Source organism: Phodopus roborovskii, unplaced genomic scaffold (genome assembly GCF_943737965.1).
Source record: "Phodopus roborovskii unplaced genomic scaffold, PHOROB, whole genome shotgun sequence".
In the NCBI taxonomy this organism is placed as follows: Eukaryota; Metazoa; Chordata; class Mammalia; order Rodentia; family Cricetidae; genus Phodopus; species Phodopus roborovskii.
This window is the reverse complement of record NW_026126460.1, coordinates 13,855,400-13,877,922: the sequence shown is the minus strand read 5'-3', so window position 1 is coordinate 13,877,922 and position 22,523 is coordinate 13,855,400. Positions and strand designations below refer to the sequence as shown.

Below are 22,523 nucleotides of genomic sequence, written 5' to 3'. Positions count from 1 at the left end.
AACATGAAGATTTTCATTGCATCTCTATTTTTTTTTTTACATAAACTAGTACTATTTATTTACTACATGGCATTGAAAGCTTTCATTTGCTGTTTCCTTCTACATTAGGATAAAGTCTTTGTAAACACACAGAACACTACTGTTAGATGACCACAAGCAACATGTGTTTCACATTGGTGGGCAGGTAAAATAATCTACACCTGAATGGAAAAGAACTCACCGCAATTTAGAGCTGTCTGGCCACCCATGCCCAGAATTAACCCATCAGGTCGCTCAGCTTTGATAACTTCTGTGACAAACTGGGGGGTGATGGGGAGAAAGTAGACTGCATCTGCCTGCTTCAGGCCCACCTCATTGGTCTGCACTGATGCAATGTTTGGGTTCATCAGGACTGTTTTGACATTTTCTTCCTGGAAGAAAGCAAACAAATCATGTGTCTGAATTTAAGGTCTACAGAAAAGCAGTTACTACACTCAAAAGAAGACTAGCTGGGTAGCTAAAGCCTTCAGAATATTCTCTAGACTGGCTGCAGAAACCAAAGGAAAGCAAGCATCTGGCCAAATGAAGGAAGAAGATGCTTTAAAATAATGCTAATTAAAAAAAATACAAACAGCTTCGTCAAGATCATTGCCATGAATCCTTTGCTAGGCATATGGCAAGTCAAACTGGAAATCATATCTAGAGAGACTGTCTAAAGATTGCCTGCTAGACTTTAGAGCTCATTTTATTTTAAAATAATGAAATGCTCCTGCAAAGATTTCAAACAAGTAAACATAATGGAATTAGAAGCAACTTAGATGTTTTCTTTATATATCTTATCTGAGAAGAGCATTGAGTTTTTTTATACTGCTTTAAAAAGCAGTATAATGTGTCTTATTTTTGTCATAATCACTAAGATCCAGCTGCTGGCTGTCTTTTTTCTCTAGATTTCTAAACCTGCTGTAACACTTAAAAATTACCATATGGAAATAAATTAAAATACAAACTTGGGTCTATGTACATGCATTCATATATGTGTATGCTCATGTGCAAGGGTATTTGTAATCTTAACTCATTGCTTACATCTGGAGAGACTTCTTTTAAAATGATTTTCAGTTGCTAAGAATAAAGTTTTTCCAAATCAGGATGAGAGTGAAACTTAGTGAAGTAAATTATGAAATGTGGCCAGATAGTCCATATTATTTAACTAATAGCTGTGTAGATTTCAATTTCTTCTAAAAAAAAAAAAAACAATCAACAATACATTCAGATGAAATTCTAAAACTCATTCTTGAAAGCCAAATTTTCCCCTCAAGGAATCTAAATTAAAGATAAATGCAGTTTGTACTATCTTAAATTGCATATAGTATAATATTCATTAACATATTTTTGGAACTATTGCAATAATAGAGATGTCCATTTTTCAGTTGAAGTAACTGAGATTCAATGAGGTTAAATGGGTTACTAAAGGTTACATAGCTGAGGAATAACATTGGACTCTGCCTTAATAAGACCACTCAGATGCACTTTTGTCTTCAGAATGAGTCAAAATGCTAATAAACTATTCAGAATAAGAGTATTATTATTAACAAAATGCTAGGAGGATCATAGAGTTAAGCAAATATATAAATTGTAGTGAAATAATTGAACCTAAACTGCAAACATATCATTAACAAAGGTAGGAAGGAAAGCTCATTCCTGAGGTACCAAACATGCTATATAGCAAATATAAAAATTTTTATGAATTTTACAGAAAAAATATACCATGTATCCACATTAATCATTTTTTAAAATGATTTGAAAATTCACACTGATTTTAATTAATTTTACATGAATTCTGTCCTGATTCTTATATATATATATATATATATATATATATATATATATATATATATATATGTCAGAGCAAATCTTGGGCCATAGGAAAACTTGAGCCAATTGTTTTCCCATGTTTGTTGTCCCACTCTCCTCTGACATCTCTGTGCTTTTCAGTACTAGCCAGGTCTCTGATGAATGGCTTTCAGCTTTCAGTGCCTGAGTCAGGGTCTCAGAGCCAGTGCTCACACTACCTCTGGATGCCCTGATAATCACCAAGATGTAGCACTTATTGGAAATAAGATTAAAGAGAGAGTGAGTCATCTCAGCAGTGGAGCATCTTAACCACACGAAGTCATTTCTCTAAAGGTTGATTTTGTAATAATGACAGTGGGGCCCTGGATGAATCGAAGACATACGTTTGCCTTTCCCAACTTGAGTATTAAATCACCTTTCCCACTTGAAAAGATAGCTGTTATCATCCGGTTTTGCAAGTCAGCACTAAAGGGACAGGAATCCCTAGTGACTGGTGATAATGTCTTTTGCTTGAACAAATGTGTGGTTACCCTTGCCCACCCAGCTAGGGCATTCCACTTGCACCACAAAGATGCCTGAAGGATCTAACACAGGATGTATAGTAGCCTAAAGCCCAAACTCACTCCTTCACATCAAACACAAGTATACTGAGCAACTCCCTGTAGAAACAGGAAAAATAGATTCACGTTTTCAGTGTTAAAGGATAATAATGTAAATAATTCCCCCTCTTCGCTTGGCTGATGTGCACATTTGAAACAGTTAAATTTTGGGTTTTGACCAAACTTTTACTTCAGAGTTCTAATGATAGCCAAGGAAAATAATTACAGGGACTTTGAAAGGAAGCATCATAAATCTAAATTACAAACTACTAATTAGATTCATTAAGAAGAGTATATTAATCCTAGGAAAGCTCATGCTCTCTCACCTTCATGGCTTTTACAGCTTGAGATCCGGAGTAATCAAATTCACCTGCCTGACCAATGGACAGACCTCCAGATCCCAGGATAAGGACTTTGGAAACCTATGAACAATAAGAAAGAGACATTACTATCGTTTCTAAGTAATGAAAATAAGTCATTCGCAAGAGAATAGTCAAGCTCTGTTGTCTGTATTTATACAGTTATTTCCAAGGAAGATTAACAATTGAAGCATATCTAATTTCAATGCCCTTTCCAAAGTTCATAAGCATTTTTCATTTAATCAAAAAAAAAATTGAAGGAAGCTATTTGACTTAAAAATACGCAAATATCAAGTGCATTTACGCTATAGAAAATACTTGCATGTAAACAAATTTGCACATTTTAAAAAATACAAATGCATTCTTTTAAATTTTATATAATTAAAAAGAAATAGAGAGCTTTATCATATTAAAATAAAACTTTAAATATATCATGAATTGGGTCTTATACATATTAATCTTTACCCACTTGCCTTTAGAGGTAGATAATAACATTTTGTTTACTATACTGAATGACGATTCATCTAATTTTAAACAAATGAATTCTATCAACTGCAAGTGAGTCAGTAATCTAAAGTATATCTCAGGTTTACAAAAGACTATGGTGTGGTATGTGAAATGAAAAAATACCAAATTGTAAATCAAAGGTAACACTATTTTTATTAAATTGTTTATTATCAGTAGCCTAATAGAGGGAAATTTTTTAGAAGAAAATTTTATGAGTATTTTAAATGAAAATTTCTTATTCTCTGCAACTTGACCAGGTGTTAGTATCTCTGTGTGTTAATTACAATCTGTTGCAAAAACAGTTTCCCTCATGAGTTCTAACAAATGCCCTAATCTATGGCTATAAAAATAATTCATTGGGAAAAGGTTTACTACTATGTCCATTTAGCAGAATAATATTAGGATTTCCCCTAGGCCCTGTGATTTGTCTAGACAGAGGTTCTTTGAAGAGAGTGGGAAAATGCAAATACTCAGACCTAAATTGGATATATACATATATATATCCTCCCAAAGTTTGGGGATCATCATGGAAGAGAGGAAGAAACCCTGTGGAGCCTGAGGAAGAGCATGACTACGATAAATACTACTTCATAGACACATCAGAGCAGTTGCACATAGGAACCCATGATGTTGGTGACAGCATACACAAGACCTGTGTAAGGTCAGGAGAGAAAAAATTCCAGAATAGAAGGGATAACTGGACATACAGTGCGACCTTTAGTAGAAGAGCTGTTGGGAATTAATTTCAAGGAAAGGGGAGTCAATGTACTTTAAGGAAATGGCCACACACCCAAGAACAAATGGACACTACAAATCTTTCTTGGTGGGTTTAAGAGAAGAGCAAATGAGGACCTGAGGTTTGGTATATAGGGAAGAAGGGGGATTTGGAAGAATTTTGGGAAGTTATGTCATTATGATTAATGTCACTATGAAATTCTCAAGGAATTCATACAAATATTTTATTTTTTAATATAAATTCCGAGTTACCAAGAGCAGATAATAAAAACATATAATGTTGGCATTTGTTTTCCATAGACATTCGTGTAATTTATATCATTTTCTTAAAAAAAAAAAAAAAGTCATCACGTATTAGAGAAACCAAGTGATACCCAAACCAAAACAGAGTCCACATCTACTGACCTCGACTCGAGACGCAACCAGCGCTGGCTTTGGCAGAACTGAGGTAATGGTGGTGCCTTTTCCCTTCTTGATCAGTGAGAAAAATGAATCAAATAGATACTACAAAAAAAAAAAAAAAAACCCAGCTAGTTAGACACTTCTAAACTCACAAGGCTTCCAAACACATTGCTGATGATCAGTGGGAGCTTCAGAAAGACAACATTCTGTTCGTTTTTTGTTTTTTGTTTTTTGTTTGTTTGTTTGTTTGTTTGTTTTCCTGTAAGTTCCTCCATGGATATTGGGGATTTTGTTATTTAGTGGTTTCAGCTTGGCTTTTGGGTTTTGTCCAATAACTGAATGCCTACTTCTATCAAATTAAGCCAAATAAATACATAAAGTAAGACTAGAAAAGACTCAACTAGGTAAGGGTTCCATAACACACACACACACACACACACACACACACACACACACACACACACACGTCTTGCCTGTAACTTTTGGGAGCCTTCTGGGCTCTGTTCACCTCAAATCCTAAAAGATGAGACATTTTCTACAGAAAACAAACACGTCCCATACTGACTTGCAAGAATATCAAGTTTTTAGTTAATTGTCTATCGTTTTATGAATCAAATTTTAGTTGAACAAAACTTGAAGCTACAGTACGTGCACTTTAAAGTCAGAAATAGCGTTCTCTCATTTGTGTTGGCTCTAAAAAAAAAAAAATGGTCGGTAAAGATTATCCTTTAAGTTTATCAGTGAGCTTACTTCTGATGCTTCACTAGACATGACACATGTCAACAAAAGTATTCATTTTGCAATTATTTGGCAGGACCAAAAATTAAAACAGTAAGTCATGGTGCTTTGATTATATATAGTAACCACATCTTTCCCAGCGTAGTCTAACAGTCAAATTTTAAATTTTAAAAAGCAAATACTTAACATGTATTACATGAAGACAGTAACCAGTGTTTTTTGTTTTGTTTTGTTTTGCTTTGTGCTTTCAGGTTCATCCTGAGTAGTTAAGACCATACCAGCTTTGACCATTCTGAACTGATACTTCCAAGCAAGAATTTAAAAATTAAGAAGAAGAAGAAAAGCCACAGTGCACATATCTAAGAAGCCACTCCTTTCTGAGAGGCTCTGCAGACAGGGACGGATAAAAGGCACTGTTCCTGGAGTCTCCTGGGTGCAGGGGGAGAGGAGTCCTTCCAGACATGCCAGGCTTTTCTGGGAGTCATTGTGAACTCTGGTTGGAAAAATGTACTTGAATACTGAACCAAGAGTTCACGTCTCAAAATAGAGAAAATATCCAGGTTAGAAACACACTGCTCAAAAGGAAAAAAAAGAAAAGAAAAGAGAAACACACTGCTCTGAGGCATTCCTATGGGTCCTTAAAAAAAAAAAAAAAAAATCCTGTGAAACACGTGACCAAGCAGGCTGTCCCCCTCCCTTCCCCACTGCCCCTTCCCTTGCCCCTGCTGCTGTTTATTCTCCTTCTGTGGCTACACAACCAGTTGCCATAGGGACTTTTCTTCTTTAAACTCACAGATGGGGGATTAAAATTTCATTTCAGTTATGAGATGGAAAGAGCAAGAGGGAATTCATTTGCATAGCACAACAATTGTAAATTTCAGAACTAAATATATTAGAATGATAATGCATTTATGCAAAAATAGCATCCTCGCATTGCTTGAAGTTTCTTAAGGGCTTTCCCACTTTAAATTTAAGGAAAGATTAAAATTTACTGCATGATCTTCATGGCAGAATTTAATACAAAATGCAGGATACCAAAACACACCCCTTGAGAATATTGTTCACCAATTATTTTGGTTTCTTGAGTCTTCACCCACAAACAGCTCTGATTTTTTTTTCTTTCATATATATAACAGGCATCATCTGGCTGGCATACCTCAGTGTCTGTTGGCCCAGGGCTGACCTCCGGATGGAACTGCACTGCGAAGAAGGGCTTGCTCTCATGCATAATCCCCTAAAGGGGTAACAAACAGGGAGAAATTCCTTCTATGACAACAAATGTCAAGGATGGCAATGTATTATTCAGTAGATAATAAAATTCAAATAGGAAACCCAGTTAAGTGCTTAATAATGTTCAGGAAAATTCCCAGCACTATTAGAAGTAACATGATCGGAGACAATAAGGATTCACTGCACTTCTTAAGTAAGAATGGAGAACTGCCCATTGAAGAGGAAAATAGATGGGGGTCCCATAATATAAAAACAAATTTGGTCCAGAACCTTTGGGGCCCTTCTGCACTGTCTTCAAAATGCAATAAAATTCTCATGTCCAACTCTTAAATTACTCCCCCAAAGATGATAAAGGCTGTTCCCAGTACTGAGACCCAAGGACATATCCAGGGCTGGGATCAAACAGATGTGTCACCTGAACCCTAATAATGGTGAATGTATGAGGCCAATTCTGAGGGAGGGCACAAGTGCTGGATCTTAACAAATCAACTCACAAGAAAGTGAAAGAGCAATTACTTTTTTGAAGTGACAGGCTGGCTGGGGAGGTCATTCCACGGATTAGATAGAGCTCTTGGTCTACAAGAGGGACCGGAGTTCGAATTCCTATGGATGCATGTGCCTATAACCTCAGCAAAATGGGGCAGAAGGAGGTGGTTCCTGAGAACTTACTGGCCGGCCAGCCAAGGCAAATGGTCCAGTTTAAGGAGTGACCCTCTCATAAGACAATAAAGTAAAGCGCAATACAAGAAGGGTGTTCTGCTCCAGAATCCCCATGTGCACACAGCTGCACAGTTGCATGCAACACACACACACACACACACACACACACACACACACACACACACACACGAAAAGGAATGCACATAACAGACTATGAAAGCCCTTAATTTCTCATTAACAACTGAGCGGCTTCGTTGAGAGCTCTTACCTCATTTGTTTGATCGTTGACATTCACAAAGAGTGGTTTCCAGCCAGCAGGGAGGGCGTTGTCCAGAGCATAGCCATGGTTCTGAGCAGTAATGAAAGCCTGTCTGTTTGTGATATTCAGAACAGGTTGATTCTGTCCTCTGGAGAGAGATGGTGAGAAAGAACAGAGAAAAGGAAAAGTGAAGAGAATGCAAATGTTACTCATAAAGTCTACTTCGGGCCTTTCAACGGCTTTAGTGAAAATCACTTTGTGAAGAGTCACAGATTGTTAATCGCAATAATTTCAGCCTCAAAAAAGAAAGGAAAAAAAATCAATTCAGGAACCTTTTTGAATCTTAAGTATCAGGTCTATTAAACCTCTATAACCAGTTTTAGAAAGGCACTCATAACTAAAAGAATTGCATAGTGGCTTAACAGAGATACAAATAAGCAACTTATTTAAAAGGAGCTACAGCAAATTCAAGCCAGAGGAGAACTCCCTGAGTTAACAAATAGATGACTCCTCAGACCAGAATCCATCTGAGTTGCCCTTCCTACAGCCAAAGGGAGGGCGAGCACATGGCGGTGAGTAAATCAGCAGTGTTGGGGGCAAAGAAGGGAAACCGAGGATCCTATGTGTCCTCGGCTCTTGAGCCATTCTAGCTCTTTACAATGTTACCAAATGTTCTGTAATGAAGCTTAAAATCTCAACAATTTCCTTCAGCATACCTTCTGATTGAGTATTATAACTCCAGTTCATGCCGAGAGAAGGAAAATAACCTTAAACTATAGCGAAGTTACCGTTAGAGAAGGCTGTCTCTGAGAAATGTAATAAAAGTGGTATCAGGTGGTCAGACAACTGTGAACTATGTAATAGGATGGCTGTCGTTTACTCTAAGGAAAAGGTATGTAAATTCTCTAAACCTTTTGTGTTTGGTTAGCGGTGGTATTTCAGAGGTAGCCCGATGGCAAACAATCTCATAATTGCCTTACCTGTTCGCCATGGACATCTTGTAGGATTTGGCACCAGCAGCCAATCCCGTTATTATATTTCCTGTACTGATTCCGAACAATGGCTCTTTGCGATCACTCTCCAAAATCTGTATCAGGGAAGATCACCAAGCAAGTAAGACAGAGAGCAGCGGGAAAACACCACCTCAAGAACAAAGCCAAAGCATCCCTCACCCGTCATTAGCAATGTGAAGGAACTAGGAAAGGAACTGCTCCTTAGAACATAAAGAGAGACACAATTGATGGATCTTGTAGCACTAGAATTCGTTAAGATGTCCTTGCCATTTAAATAAAACCAAACATAACATTTTAAAATTGCCATGGTTTTAGGGGTTCTGCATCGAGGCAAGGAGCCTGGGTTGTCATTTTTCAATTATGAGGGTTGTTCTAGGAGAAGACAAGACGCCATCCAGCCACTTTTAGTGGAGGAAGCCATAGCAAGTTTCCTCTGTTTCAAGGCAGAGCACCACGTCCTTGCTGGCTTCTCTCTAAAATACGTATGCTAAAATACGTATCCAAGTCCTAACGAAAGTTCTAAAAACACAAATAAATGAAACACAAGCTCTTTGGAGTACAGAGCAGGTGCCCTTCACTGCCCAGGCAGTAAGTACCACACAGCCCTCAGGGTCACAGCACCTTTTTCACATTCTGAATTAGTGGTTGTGCAAGAGCTGGATTCCCAGGTCCCCCGGCAATCAGAAGTCCATCATACTCCATCTGGGTGAAGTCATGATTCCAAGGAACTAAATGCACCTCAGCGCCTCGCTGGGAAAGGAAGACAAGAAAGGTGAGCTGAACTTTTGCTTTGGCCGTGTGAGATCTCGCTCAGTCTTCTTTTGAAGAACTAGCCTCTAAAAGAAATTTTTAAAAGTAGTGTTTCATCAAGTATCACTGAATAAGATGTTATTTTAGTGGCTCATTGTGCTTTGTATGACAGAGGTGTATGAAACGGTCAATAGGAAGCACTGAACTTTACTTATGAGAAAGCAATTGGCACTTTCCCTTGCACAGTTGTGGCTTTGGGGCCTGAACTCTAACCGCAAGGGTCTTATTATCTCAGTAGCGGCAGCACAGGATGGCAAAAAAACCTCTGCCTCTGCAAACTTGTGGCTATGTCCCACCCTTTCACCTTTTCCTTCTTTGTCTGACAAATTCTAACTTTCCTTTCTAGGGCTTTCTAATCTACTTATGTTCAGAGAGAGGGGAAAAAATCAAATGACTTTCATAAAAGTAAACTGGGGGAGGGGGGGTGGCATGCCTTGAAGAGGAAAAGTCCTGTGCTCCTGGCTACTTTACATAGTGCCAACAGTTGATATGCAAGCTGCTGGAGAAGAGAGTTGTTGTTGCTGGCCTTACCCAGCACTGGACCTTGTATGCTACGATGTTGACTGGCTGGCAAGATGTATCCACTATAATAATAGTAGCATTGAGATTATGGAGATAACCAACTGCTTTCTGATTGGATATGAGGAATGTTCTACAGGAGGGATTTATGTGACTGGTACTATAAACCTGGCCAAAATCTCATCACTTAGGGAGATCCTAGGGAGTAATTTACTGTTGTTGTTTTGCTAAACAATCATGATTTCAAATATGTGTGCTCATACCCATAGATTTCTGCTGTTTTCAACCTTTGGTCAGAGAAACTTCTTTTAGCAGAGGGTCGTGGTGAATGAAGAGACTCAGCACTTGTCAAAGTGCCCAGTTCTAGGTGGGTCATGCATGTCAACCTCCCACTGTCTGAGGCTCATGGACACTTGTGTAAGAGGGGCGGGCAAGAATGGAAGAGATGGTGGATGGAAGCAAAGCTGTGAAATACTGACCTCTGGACAGGGCATAGCTGTTGTACACATCAACTCACAGTAGCTGTGATTACCTTCCTAACACCAGCGCAAGATGAAGCCAGTCAAAATTCCCAGTATGGATGAGGGAGGGCCCATGAAGACCCACCTCCAACAAAGGAGCTATGGGCAGTTGAATCTGTAGCTATTTGGGAAGTGAGAGTCCCTCTCCTTTGGTCCAGCAGCAGGTAGACATACCCCAAAGGACAGAAAGACACTCATGCGTGCATTATCACTACTAACTGAACTGAAGGGGTTATTAACAACAAAAACATAATAAATAAAAAGAGGACATGAAGCAGAAAGGAGATGGAGAAACAAGAGACAATTGGGAGGTGTGCAGCAGAGGGTGAGTCTAATCAGCATACATTGTATAAATGTGTAGAACTTTCCAAGAGCAAAAATATTACTTATAAAGGAAAGAGCATAGACAAAGAGAAATGAAGAGTAGATGAAATATAAAGAAAATTCCAGCAAAAAAAATAAATGTAATTATTTTGTACATTTGAAAGTTCCCCTAGAGTTCCCTGAGATGAGAATTTGAAAGTATATTGGGAAAGTTTTTTTTTTTTTTTTTTTTTTTTGCAATACACATAAATGGGATGGCGACATGACACCATAAGACACCCCAGTACAGTATACAACAGTTATCACAGTGGACAGCCAGGGTGTAAGATTCTTGGGGAACAGGAAGCCAGCACTGAGGACTTAGATAAGATCCATGCCTGAGGCAAAGGAACTTTACAGTGACTCTATGGTCAATGGTTATGGAACTTTCTAGGGAAAGTTCTATGTATCTCCTGATGACAGACAGGCTCTACCCAACTAGAGAAGCTCCTTAGTCAAAGAGAAATATACGTCCTGCAGCTAAAAAAATGGGGGGGGATTAAAGTAGCAAAACTAGGAGTGGAATATGAAAAAAGAAATTCTTCGTGTATCTATCACTAAAGTATTCTTGAAGAATTTTGCTAATAAAATTTATCATTTGAAATCATATTTCTGATAGTTTCTAACAATGAGAAGATGAATTGAAGAATTCCCCTGTATCCACACTAAATGGTGTTATGTGAGTGAGTGCAAGTGTGTGTATGTATGTTTGTAGAGGTGCAGGGTGGGTATCTGTATGCATGAAAGAAAGAAAATGGAGGTGGGAAAGTTATAAGGAGAAACTCTAGCAAAATAACACTTAATGAAAGACCAATGCAAGGAGGTTAAATTGTCCTTAAGCATTTTAAGGTTCAAGTTTAATTGGTTTTCTAAGATTTTACGTAAAGCTCTAAGGAGGACTTACAATTTCAGGACATAATCCTTGCAAACCTATGGTGCATAATAAATGTAGTCCAACAGAGGCACTGCCAGACAACCATGGCTTCTTCCATTTCCAAACCTCAAAGAGAATGTGGACTGTCTCAGAATGACTAAGGACAGTCAGTATGATTTAAATGAGGTAACCACCGCTCAGAAGAATAGTGTATGCTGTCTCTCATGTGTGGATCCTAACACTGTATGTATGTATGTATGTATGTATGTATGTATGTATGTATGTATGTGAATGAGTGTGGGTAGAGGTCAGAAAACTAGAAAGAGGCTGACGAGGAGGGGAAGGGGGCCTTTAAACAGGGGAACATGGAGACAATTACAGCACACTACAAAATCAAAAGGGGGATACTAGCACTAGAAGGGTGCAAGTGACAGGAAAACAAGGAGAAGAAGGGGGCAGCCCAAACTAGGTATGGACCAAGATACCACAAGAAAACCTCTTTCTTCTTTTGCTAGCTAAAATGAATAAGTTTAAAAAAAAAATAACAAACTAACGATGAGAAAAGTCACTTTTCCATGGGTTTTGGTTCTTGGAGATTATTTTTTAGAGACATAGTTGTCTGAATCCTTAATTTGACCAGAGATAAATGTGTCCTTTTGTGGATCAACGGCAGCAAGAAAAGAGGAGATTCCAGGCATTTTGAAGGAAGTGTTCTCCTAAACAACGAGTACAAAGAATACATCAGCCCTACAAACAGAAGACGTTAATCACTTACCTTAACTAGCAGGCGGATGACATTGTTTTTTATCCCACAGTCCACAGCTACTACCTTCGTGGGGTTTCCTTTGCCAAACACCTTGACATCCTGCCATTTAAAAAGGCAGCCATTGAGAGGAAAATCCAGCATAAGCACCAGACCCAGACTGTAAATTCACTGAGGGTGTTTTGTACTTAGATGTGTAACAGATTGATTGCTAACTGCTAGGGAGTGACTGGCAGTTAAAAATCAATTTGTAAGAAAAGCACAACAAATACCACAGACTGTATCTTTTCTTATGAGAAAATAAGTACTTTGCTGTCTTATATAAACTATTCATTACAGTGATAAGAAAGAGCTTTAAGAAGTTGGATGCTTCCATACTTAACCATCATCCCCATGTTTTGCCTCATTAGCAATAAAAGTCTCAAATATTATTGCCTGATTCAGCGGGAGGCAGAAGAGGTAATGGATACAGCAGGCCTTAAATGCCACGCCACTTGATCATCAAACTGCAGTACAGATCAGATCCGATAACACTAAGTCACTGTATAGTAGGCTTATGGAGAGAGGCTGAATGGGTAAAATCAATATGAGAGTCATAAGAATTCCTCAGCTAGTATAGACCACCTGGTCCCTTTAGATTACTGGCTAGTCATTTGCATTTAAATGGCAGATTTCATAAGAAAGATCCCAGAGCATATCATAATCATTATCAACATCTTAAGTATTGCTTGGAGGCAGATCGATTTTCACAGGCATTTACCCAAGAAGCAATTCTTCCGCCATAAAAGCAAAAAAAAAAAGAACAAAAGAGAAAGCAAGAAGCCTAGAGCATTTGGTGGCCACACTGGTCTGGGCTTCAAGAGTTAGCTAGAATACTCTGAATTTAGAATGACTCCATGGAACACAAAGGTATCAGATGAATGGCACACGCTGAATATGTGAGAGGACATTTGCTTTAACTGAAATGTCTACCTCTCCACAATATATAGCATACATTCATAGCCCGCACAGTGTGCTCGAGGAGAAGATATAAAACGGACTTGGGCAATTTATTTTCTCCTTCTGTGGCTATTCTGGAAAGAAAACACTGAATCTAGGGAATTATTGCTGAGTGATCATTAATGTCACAGGCAGTCTCTCATCAACAATTTGTTAAAAGTACTGATTTATTCTAAACCTTCAGCTCCTGCTATGAAGTAAAACAATGTTACCAGCTAGTTGTTGCTATATCAAACTACAATCAGATGGTAATGAATTAAGTGATCAACATTTCCAAGACATATAATCAAACAAAACTCAAATTTTACATAACTTCCTGATATAAATACACATTTTATCACAGACATCATGCCACTATTCAGTCACAAAAGCATTAAGAAAACCAGCTGTTGTCACAATGATTTTTCCCTTTATTTGACATGGATAAAAATATAGAACTGGTGAGATGACTCAGAAAATAAAGCACTTGCTTTAAAAACATAAAAACCCGAGTTCCATATTTAGATCCACACATAAAGGTAGAAGGAGAAAACATCTTCTTCTGACATATATATATATATATATATATGCACATACACAGACACACACTAATAATAATAATAGCAAAAAAGTGAGACTTAATTTAAAAGAGATGATGATGGATAAATAGATATAGATAGATGAAACATAGATAAATGATACATAGATGACAGATAGATGATAGATAGAGAGATAGATAGATAGATAGATAGATAGCTGATATGCTCATTTCTACTGTTCTCTACCTAAATTCATCTTATACTCATCTAGCCATCCTCATTGGAAATTGTACAAGACACCCTGAGGACCAAATACCACAGATTCTTAAACCCCTCTTCTAAAATTATATGATATTTTCATAGAACTTGAACACTTTAAGTGAGCCCTGACTTACTGACACTAACTAATAAAAGGTAAATTTCATGCAAGTAGTCATTGCACAGTACTAGGAAAATGGCAAGGACAAAAAGAGGAACACATTTACATTACATGTCACAATTTTTCACTAGTTTTGATTCATATTTGGTTAGATACTCAGAAATGGGGCCTATAGATATAGAAGGCCAATCATATATTCTTTCCACATCAAATGGCAGAAGCTATACAAAACATCACAGACACCTGAATGTGTGAATTTGACTTAGGATTCTGAAAATGAATGTATCATATAGTGTTTTCAACTGACCACAGAATTTTTTTAAGGTGAATTTCTCTAAGCTGGTGTTCCTGACATTTGGAAAATGCCATGCTTTTATTTTCAAGTTACTTGAAACTTCATCTACCTGCCCTTAGCTCTAAAAAGATACCGAATGAATTTCCCATAGTTCCCAGTACTGCTCTTCAGCAACAACACATTAATACACAAAACTCTCCAGATCATTGGCCAAATGTATTATCCATATAAACAAATTTTTCGTTTCTACATCATCAAACTACTCATCAAAAACACCTAGCTGCCACAAGTCTCTGCCTCTCAATTTGTGTCATTCTTTCTGCCTAAAACTGCTCAATTCCTGTTTCCCTATCTCTAACTGCTGGCTCTTTATGTCTGTCATCAACCTTAATACCTCACCAAGCCTTCTGTAATATGCCTGTTTCATTTTGGTACTGCACCATGAATGGTCTTGCAGTGGCCTGTGAGCGTTCCAAGGACAGCCTTTGTCACAGGACTCTGTACATGCAGGGTGACTTATTTGCTTCTCCTATCAGACTCCTGTGGTCTCTGAGGTCAGAGAGGGTAGCACACAAGATTCATTCTGACTTTCATTAAAAACATTAAATCAAGACCAAGAGGCATGGTTCTAACGTGTTCTATACCTTCTTATAAACAAAAGCTAAACATGATTCACTTTGGACTGACTTAGGCATAATTGTGAACATCAATTTCTTTAGCTCAAATACAATAAAAATTTTGTGTAACTCTGTCTAAATAAATATTTTAATACTATAAAAACCAGTAAGGTTGAAATGAATAAAACAAAACTACAAAGTAAGAAGAATGTTTTCTCACCTTGGTTGAAACCTCAGCAATCAAATTCTGCTTATTGGGATCCACAAAATCCACAGACTGTCCATCAAATTCAATCTTCCCAAGCATGGTACCCTATTGAATTTAAAAAAAAAAAATACATACAGTTGGAAGTAGCAATGCTATATTAAAAGGATAAACCCCTGTCATTTAGCTGTCTTCATAACAACTTATAACCATCATCACATCTTTATCTTCTCAAAGAGAACTACAAAGTAGTTGGCAGCTGGATTTCAGGAAATGCTGAAGGATATGCAATTAGTTTGTTTTTTCATGTGGGTGGAGAAGGGTATATAGGTACATGTATATTCATATAATTACGTGCTTGTATGCATGTGCAAATGGAGGCTGGATGTCAACCTTGCATGTCATTCCTCCAGTCCACCTTGGAAGTGGGTCTTTCAGTGCCTGGAAGCTTGCAGGCTAAAGTAAGGCAGCTGGTCATTCAGGCATAGGGATCCGCCTGACTCTGCTTCAGTGGTGTTGTGATTACAACCATGCATTGTTATGTACAATGGGTGACTAAAGCTTAGTTTCTCAAGGAAAGCATTTTACCAACTGAGCTATCTTCCCAGTCCTATGAGGAGTTATTTCAGAGCTAATGCCATAGTGTTCTGTGGGGAAAGTCAAGTGACATCTGAATTCAGGTCAACAGGTTCCAATGTAGCATAGATTAAACAGAGACCCAGAGATTAGTTCATTGGGCTTAAAACTATTACACAGAAGAAGTAGACAAAACAAAAGATGAAATATAGAAACTACCAAAAAAAACAGAACTTACTATATAATTTGATAGTAAATTTGAGCCTCAAAAAGACAAAAAAAAGTGAAATTTAGTATCAGAATTTCTAGAAGTCACAGTAGAAAGTATTTCAATATATTAGACACATCAATATGCAGGTGTCCCAAGTTGCCTAAACTTTACCCTCTGCACCATTTTCACAATCAGTCTTGCTAGAATGACCATGGTGACACTGTCTTCTTTTTATCTGCTGCCTGTTGAGATTTACTTGTCTATTAGGATGTCTGCTTTGAAGTGTTTAGGAAAATACTATGCTATATCTACTTATCAGGATTTCCGCTACAATATTATTGCACTGGAGGAAACAAAAGGCGTATTTCCCTTTTAAACTGATTTCTTAGAGAAGTCATTATGTGAATGCAGTTGAAAATTCCCCCACACAGTGGAAGCATCATGGGTTTTAGTGCTATTGTTAAAAACAGGGTGCTGAATGAAAGCCCTGAGAAATACACCAAAATCCCTTTTACCTCCACACTGAAGTACGTGGTGATTTCTTCCTACCTTTTAAACTCAAGTTACACATTTCTATATTGGGCATCCCAAATTCTGAAACTTGTTTTTCTCCTGATGCTGTCTGAAATGCAATTTGAGTTTTCAAACTATGAGTAATGGTCTGGGTTATGAAGAGACATGTAACAAAGAAGCTAATAGTGGGAAGAAGGAAACAGGTAATAATGGTATTCTCAAATGGGGGTTCAGATGTTGTGGCTATCAGACAGGACAGGAAAAAAAAACATTGCCTTAAGACTCTTTGGTTATTAATCCAATCTTAGGAAAGACTCTCTAACTCACATAACTCTAACACACATTCATGTTATAAACTCATGAATTTCATGAATAGATCTTCCTGGAGAGCCTAGTAAACAATAGTATTAATGTTCTATAGTTTCTGATTTGCATTCTTCAGCATGAAGGATTCTGGTTAGGTCAAATTGTTACATACTTTGTAAATAATGTCTCTGTTCCACTAGAGGATTGTCATGTGTGCAGAATTATAATGTCTAGCCTTTTTGCCATAATCAACACATAGTAGGCACTCAAGAAATTCCTGTCATGTAAGTCACTCTCAGGTCTACCAGCTGCATACATGGTCATCAAGGATTCCCTCCTGGCAACAACATCAGAAGAGTAAAGGAAAGTGGCATAAGACTGAGCAGAGGCAGCTGGCCAGGTTTACTCCTTTGCATATTAGTGAGTCCTTCATGGCCTGGAGGGGAGGGGGTGGAGAATGAGAAGAGACAGAGATTCAGCTAAAGATGATGATCATACCTTATCCCGAATTATTTTAGTCAGCATTCTTGTATCCACTCCATAAATTGCAGGGACCTGTAAGAAAAAGAAAATCACAGTGACAGTGAAATGAGAGGACATTAGAGCCAGCATATTGTTTTCCAGTTGGACACTTAGCCTCATCTATCTTCTTGAGCAGTAAATAATTCCTCCACTCCCTCTTTTCCCTGACCCAGGGTGATGGTGTTGTCAGTTCCAGGGAAATTGCTGCTCTACTTAAAGACAAAACTCCTACTGCCCAAGACTGGCCTCAGAATAAAAAACAAGAAATTCTGCACATCAATCTCTTGCAATAGCTTTGCTGCTCATCCCCAGATATTAAATAGGTCACATTCTATACAAGTATTCATTTTGAAATAATGAGATATGTGTGTGTGCATATATGTGGTTTGAAATATGTATGTGATTTTATATTTTAGGTACAACATATATATATATATATATATATTTTAAATGATTTTAAAAAGTCAAATCAGTGAACTTTATAAGAAATAATGGGCAAATCTGTTAGAACCAAATATTCCTGGCACAGAGGAGGTGCTCAACACATGTTTTCTTAAGGCTTATGTTGTATAGTCATGTTTTCCTGATATTTGTCCATCCTATTCATCAATGAGGCAATACATCTTTTAGGTTTCTTTTTTTTTCTTTTTTTTAACTAAGTTAGATAAAGACAGACATGGTCTTCATACACTGAAAGCACCCTCTGACAATGTTGAAACTAAAATTATTAATTCTAATCAGATGTGCTAGATAACACAAAGAGTATGTGTATATATGTGTGAGGGAGGGAGAAACAAAGAGAGGGAGATAGGAATACAGAGAAACTAAGACATGGAGAAAGAGAATAAGGAGAAAAAGAAGAGTGGTAGAAAGAGAGGAAACAGAGACAGACAGACAGACAGGGAGACACACAGACAGAGGGACAGAGAGGGAGGGGTTGAGTGCTAAATAACCATTACAGAAACCACCTTCCAAATCAAGATAAATAAAGATGCAATGGTTGGGAATAAATCAGTAATGGATGACCCAGGACAAGACAGACGTGCCTTCTTGCCTCATAAATTTTAAGAACTAAGATCTAGGAATCCAGGACCAAGATTTTTGTTTTTACTTCTATTTTGTCACAGTAGGATAACATTGATCCCAATAGATGGACACTCATTGCAGTATTCCATCAAATACAGGATTAGCCCCAGTTAAACAAAGCCAGCTGCAGTAACATTGAAGATGAAGCTCAGTGTAGCTAGTCTGTTAATACTAAGAATCCCTAACACTCAGGGTGAATCCTTTGGTAAGGTATTAACATTCAAACTACAGAAAGAATGCAAGGTTCAGCCTTTTCCCATATTACTTTAAGTAAAATTATATCCACTTGGTTTATCATTATGTTTAAAACCCCAAATACTTAATGAGAATCTATTTATACTGGCAATAACTAAAGATGGCAAAAATATTGGATGGAATTATACACCCTACACATAAAGCTCACAGTAGACCTTGTGGTAGAACCCAGACTAGAGAGCTAATATTGTAGATGAAATCGTGGGAGTGACTAATCCTCAAGAGACTGGAAATTTCTTAAATGTTCCATTGCCTTTCCTAAACGAGAAACACTACCGTTCATGTATGGGTGCCACCTAGTGGATAAACTATAAATATATAGTTCTATGTATTCAGAGATTAAGATCTGGAAAGATTGCATAATGTATACAGGTTTGTTGCTGCTGCTGCTGCTACTACTACTACTACTACTACTACTACTACTACTACTACTACTACTGTTGTTAAAACCCCTGTCTACAGTAGAGATATCCAGAGCAGTTCAAGAGTCCTCATCCTCTGTACTGAAAGTATCGAAAGACCTCCCCAGTTTCCCACAGATCCGGTAACCAGGCATGCCAAGAAAGTCAGCCTATCCAGCTTCCTCACCTTCTCCTCCTGCAGCCATTGCCCCAGACTCTTGGTAGCCAGCCAGTGGTTATAGTCATTACTGTAATTCAGCACCAGCAGACCCGCCACCTAGGAAGACACCAGGGAGGTTCACCAAACACAAAGTATTTCCTGGGACTCCATGTGTGTGTTTGTACGTTTTAAATGTATGCTTAGCCATTGATCAGGGCCTTGACATTTTGAAGACATGCTATAAGAAGAGGCTGTCAGCACTTTTGCTGAAGTGTCAGTTCTTCTGAATTGGTCCTTTTGGAAAGGGAGCTTAGCTTTCAGGCAGATCCCCAAATGAAGGGACTGACTTCCGGACACAGTGAGCTTTTCAGCTATTCAGTTTATCAATAATATGGTTTGCAATTAGTTACTTAATTATACAGGAGATTAAAATAACCTTAATATACATGCTTTAAAAACTAAGAAAATTCTGAGAAATATGAGACCTGAGTCACTCCAAAAAAGAGCAGTAAAAAGGGAGTGAAGTAGAAATGTAAATTTTAAACTGTTTATATGCTCCATATTCCAAGATAAAACACAAATACCCTCGACTAGGGAATCTAAATATGCTAATTTTCTAATCATCATATGTTACCTTTTATTAATAGTCAAGTTAAAAGGCAATAAATAACAGAGAGTTCACTATCAAACTTATCTCAAAAGATGACCTTCATCATTTATTGTCTCATTATTTAGAGATGTAACAATATTTTATGCATTAAAATAAGTTTCCTCCAAGGCATTAAAATCTAAACTATCCTAATAAATACTTAACAAATAAATAGGTAAAACTTTAACTTGTCAAGTTGAAGATCATCCCCATGCACTTAGGAATAAGGCCGAAAATGTGGATTTCATACATAGTTTCATGAGAGGAAACTTTGCTTTTTTTATATCCTCTGAAATCAATCAATTACACGTTTTCAAATGGACACTCCCAACACGTCATCATGGGTGCTACCTTGATTCCATCAGACTCCATGTATTTGCTAAGTCCAAGTTCATCTCGTGCTGTGGTGTCAGGGGCACCACCATTCCCAATAATGGGGTTGGCCATGGTGAGGATCTGCCCCTTGTAGGCTGGGTCCGTAATTGCTTCCGGGTACCTGGGTAGACATGGCAGGGTGTTGTCAGTAAAACATGGATATAAGTACAAAACTGTTATCTATGTACATATTCTGAGTCACTGAACCATTGAATAGAAAGGCTATGAAGCTAACCTCCTAAAATCTGTCTGTAGGCTTCAGCAACTCTAAAGAAATTTCAGGAGAATGCCAAATTTTATCCATGATATAACTAACATGAACAGAAAAGCTGACTCTGATATAAGGGTAGTTTTCATGTTTTTATTCTTTCACCAAAAGAATATTTTAATTTCTCTAATATTTTATTTGGGGGGCTCATTTGGGGGGTTTATTTTGGTGTGGTTTGAATTGTAATTTTTTGTTGTTTTGTTTTTTGTTTTTTTGATACAGGGTTTCTTTGTGTAAGAGTCCTGGCTGTCCTGGAACTCCCTTTGTAGACCAGGTTGGCCTCAAATTCACTAGAGATCCACCTGCCTCTGCCTCCCAAGTGCTGGGATTTAAGGTGTATACCATCACTACCTGGCCAATATTTTAATTTTGTATATGTTGCTGCCAATTTAACATTTACAAATATGTTAAATGCTTCTATAGCCTACTCAATATTGAGAAAAAAATGATACTGTTGAAAGCTGACAGTTTCACAAACATATTAACCCTCAAAAAGCTTAAGATATGTTTTCAATATACATTAGAACACTGAAGAATATACCATTGTGACAGTAATAACCAAATGTGTGCATATACATATTAGAACTCAGTAAAGAATTTCAATAAGGAGATAATACACATGAAAGAATAACTAAAGAATATTGATTTTAAAATCATTTAGTATTAAAATGCAGCTTACAAGTTTGGTAGCTATAAAGTAGAAAAATATCACTTATAACATTAATAACTTAAAATTAAGATTCCAAATAACTATTTTAAAGTACTGAAAACAGAATTTGGAAGGAATGCAAAATTTTAAAGTTGGAGAGATGAGTGCTTGTGTATATTAAGTGTGTGTGTGTGTGTGTGTGTGTGTGTGTGTGTGTGTGTGCGTGTAAATATTATGTGGTAAGGGGAACATTTTCCCATAAGTAGTAGGAACTAGCAACACTTATTCCATGCACTTGAAGACACTATAGCTGATTTCTTTTTTTCCTTCCCTCTTACATTTTGTCTTTCTACAGACAGAGTTAAAACAAATCTTTCTTGTGGATTACAACTGAAAGTGTGAATTTAGGTGCTGAGCAGGACAAAATCGACAACCTTGAAACCAATCCAATACAACTCAGATAGCAGTCAACATAAATTCCTCAATCTCATCCAACCTAAGTCCTCCCAGAACTAACTTCATCAACAGAATACTTTGTTTTCCAGTTCCGCCTTCCCCAGAGAGATGCAAGGACTCAAGCTTTCATCAGCTTATTCCTTAGATGCCTCTCATCTGTCAGCAACTCATAACTTTTTAACCAAGGCTTCTACACAATGTAAATGTATTTCTTGAAGAAGAAAATAAACATTAATTATAACCATGTTACTGAATGAGCCAGACAATGGATGAAATCTACATATCTTAATAAAACATTAAGGTCTGTGGACTAAACCAATACATGAACATCTTTCCTACACCAAGAGAGGCTTTGAATTAATTTTATCTTCCTTGGCTTCTTTCTTCCTTTCAGGGACCTTGCCTTTCACTTAAACACAGACTTATGGTACTCTCTCATGAATTCATAAATGTAGCATGTGCTAGAGAGCTACAGTATTGGGAGTAAATTAATCCATCAGGTCCTGTTTGACTTTTGTGATGTGACAAGATTTATTACCCGCAATCTATCACCAAGAAGAAAACTCTAGTGCCCTCCATCATTCTGATCTATATTAAACAGTTGTTTGTTGGCAGGTATATTAGCACAGCTAGTAATTAGTGTTGTCGAAAAGCTTAAATAATTGCCTGGTGAAGCAAAACTTTGCAAACAGGTTTTCTGTGCTGTAATTTAATGTTCTCACCACCGGGGCTGATTTAAAAACCACCTAATAGTCTTCATTTGACACTGAGAGGTGAGAGTTTCAGGAAGCTGCACATTAATAATATAATGACAGGCTTGATCTATCAATACACTCAATATCAGTTAACCCAATGCTCCTTTCTCCTTACAAGGCTAAAGTGAATTTCCCTGGTGTCATCA

The 22,523-nt window shown here is 37.4% G+C and overlaps 1 protein-coding gene across 1 annotated transcript in view; it reads right to left on the bottom strand.

Annotated features, from left to right (window-relative positions):
• Positions 1 to 22,523, bottom strand: part of Cps1 (carbamoyl-phosphate synthase 1) — a 104,568-nt gene that overhangs the window by 69,456 nt on the left and 12,589 nt on the right. The window contains exons 3-14 of the mRNA XM_051190403.1: positions 20,226 to 20,370; positions 19,253 to 19,342; positions 17,300 to 17,356; positions 15,211 to 15,303; positions 12,195 to 12,284; positions 8,954 to 9,082; positions 8,300 to 8,406; positions 7,329 to 7,467; positions 6,327 to 6,404; positions 4,436 to 4,534; positions 2,756 to 2,851; positions 221 to 410 (exon numbers count right to left, since the gene is read on the bottom strand). Coding sequence (XP_051046360.1) covers positions 221 to 410; positions 2,756 to 2,851; positions 4,436 to 4,534; positions 6,327 to 6,404; positions 7,329 to 7,467; positions 8,300 to 8,406; positions 8,954 to 9,082; positions 12,195 to 12,284; positions 15,211 to 15,303; positions 17,300 to 17,356; positions 19,253 to 19,342; positions 20,226 to 20,370 — 1,313 coding nt within the window. The remainder of the gene's footprint in view (positions 1 to 220; positions 411 to 2,755; positions 2,852 to 4,435; positions 4,535 to 6,326; positions 6,405 to 7,328; positions 7,468 to 8,299; positions 8,407 to 8,953; positions 9,083 to 12,194; positions 12,285 to 15,210; positions 15,304 to 17,299; positions 17,357 to 19,252; positions 19,343 to 20,225; positions 20,371 to 22,523) is intronic.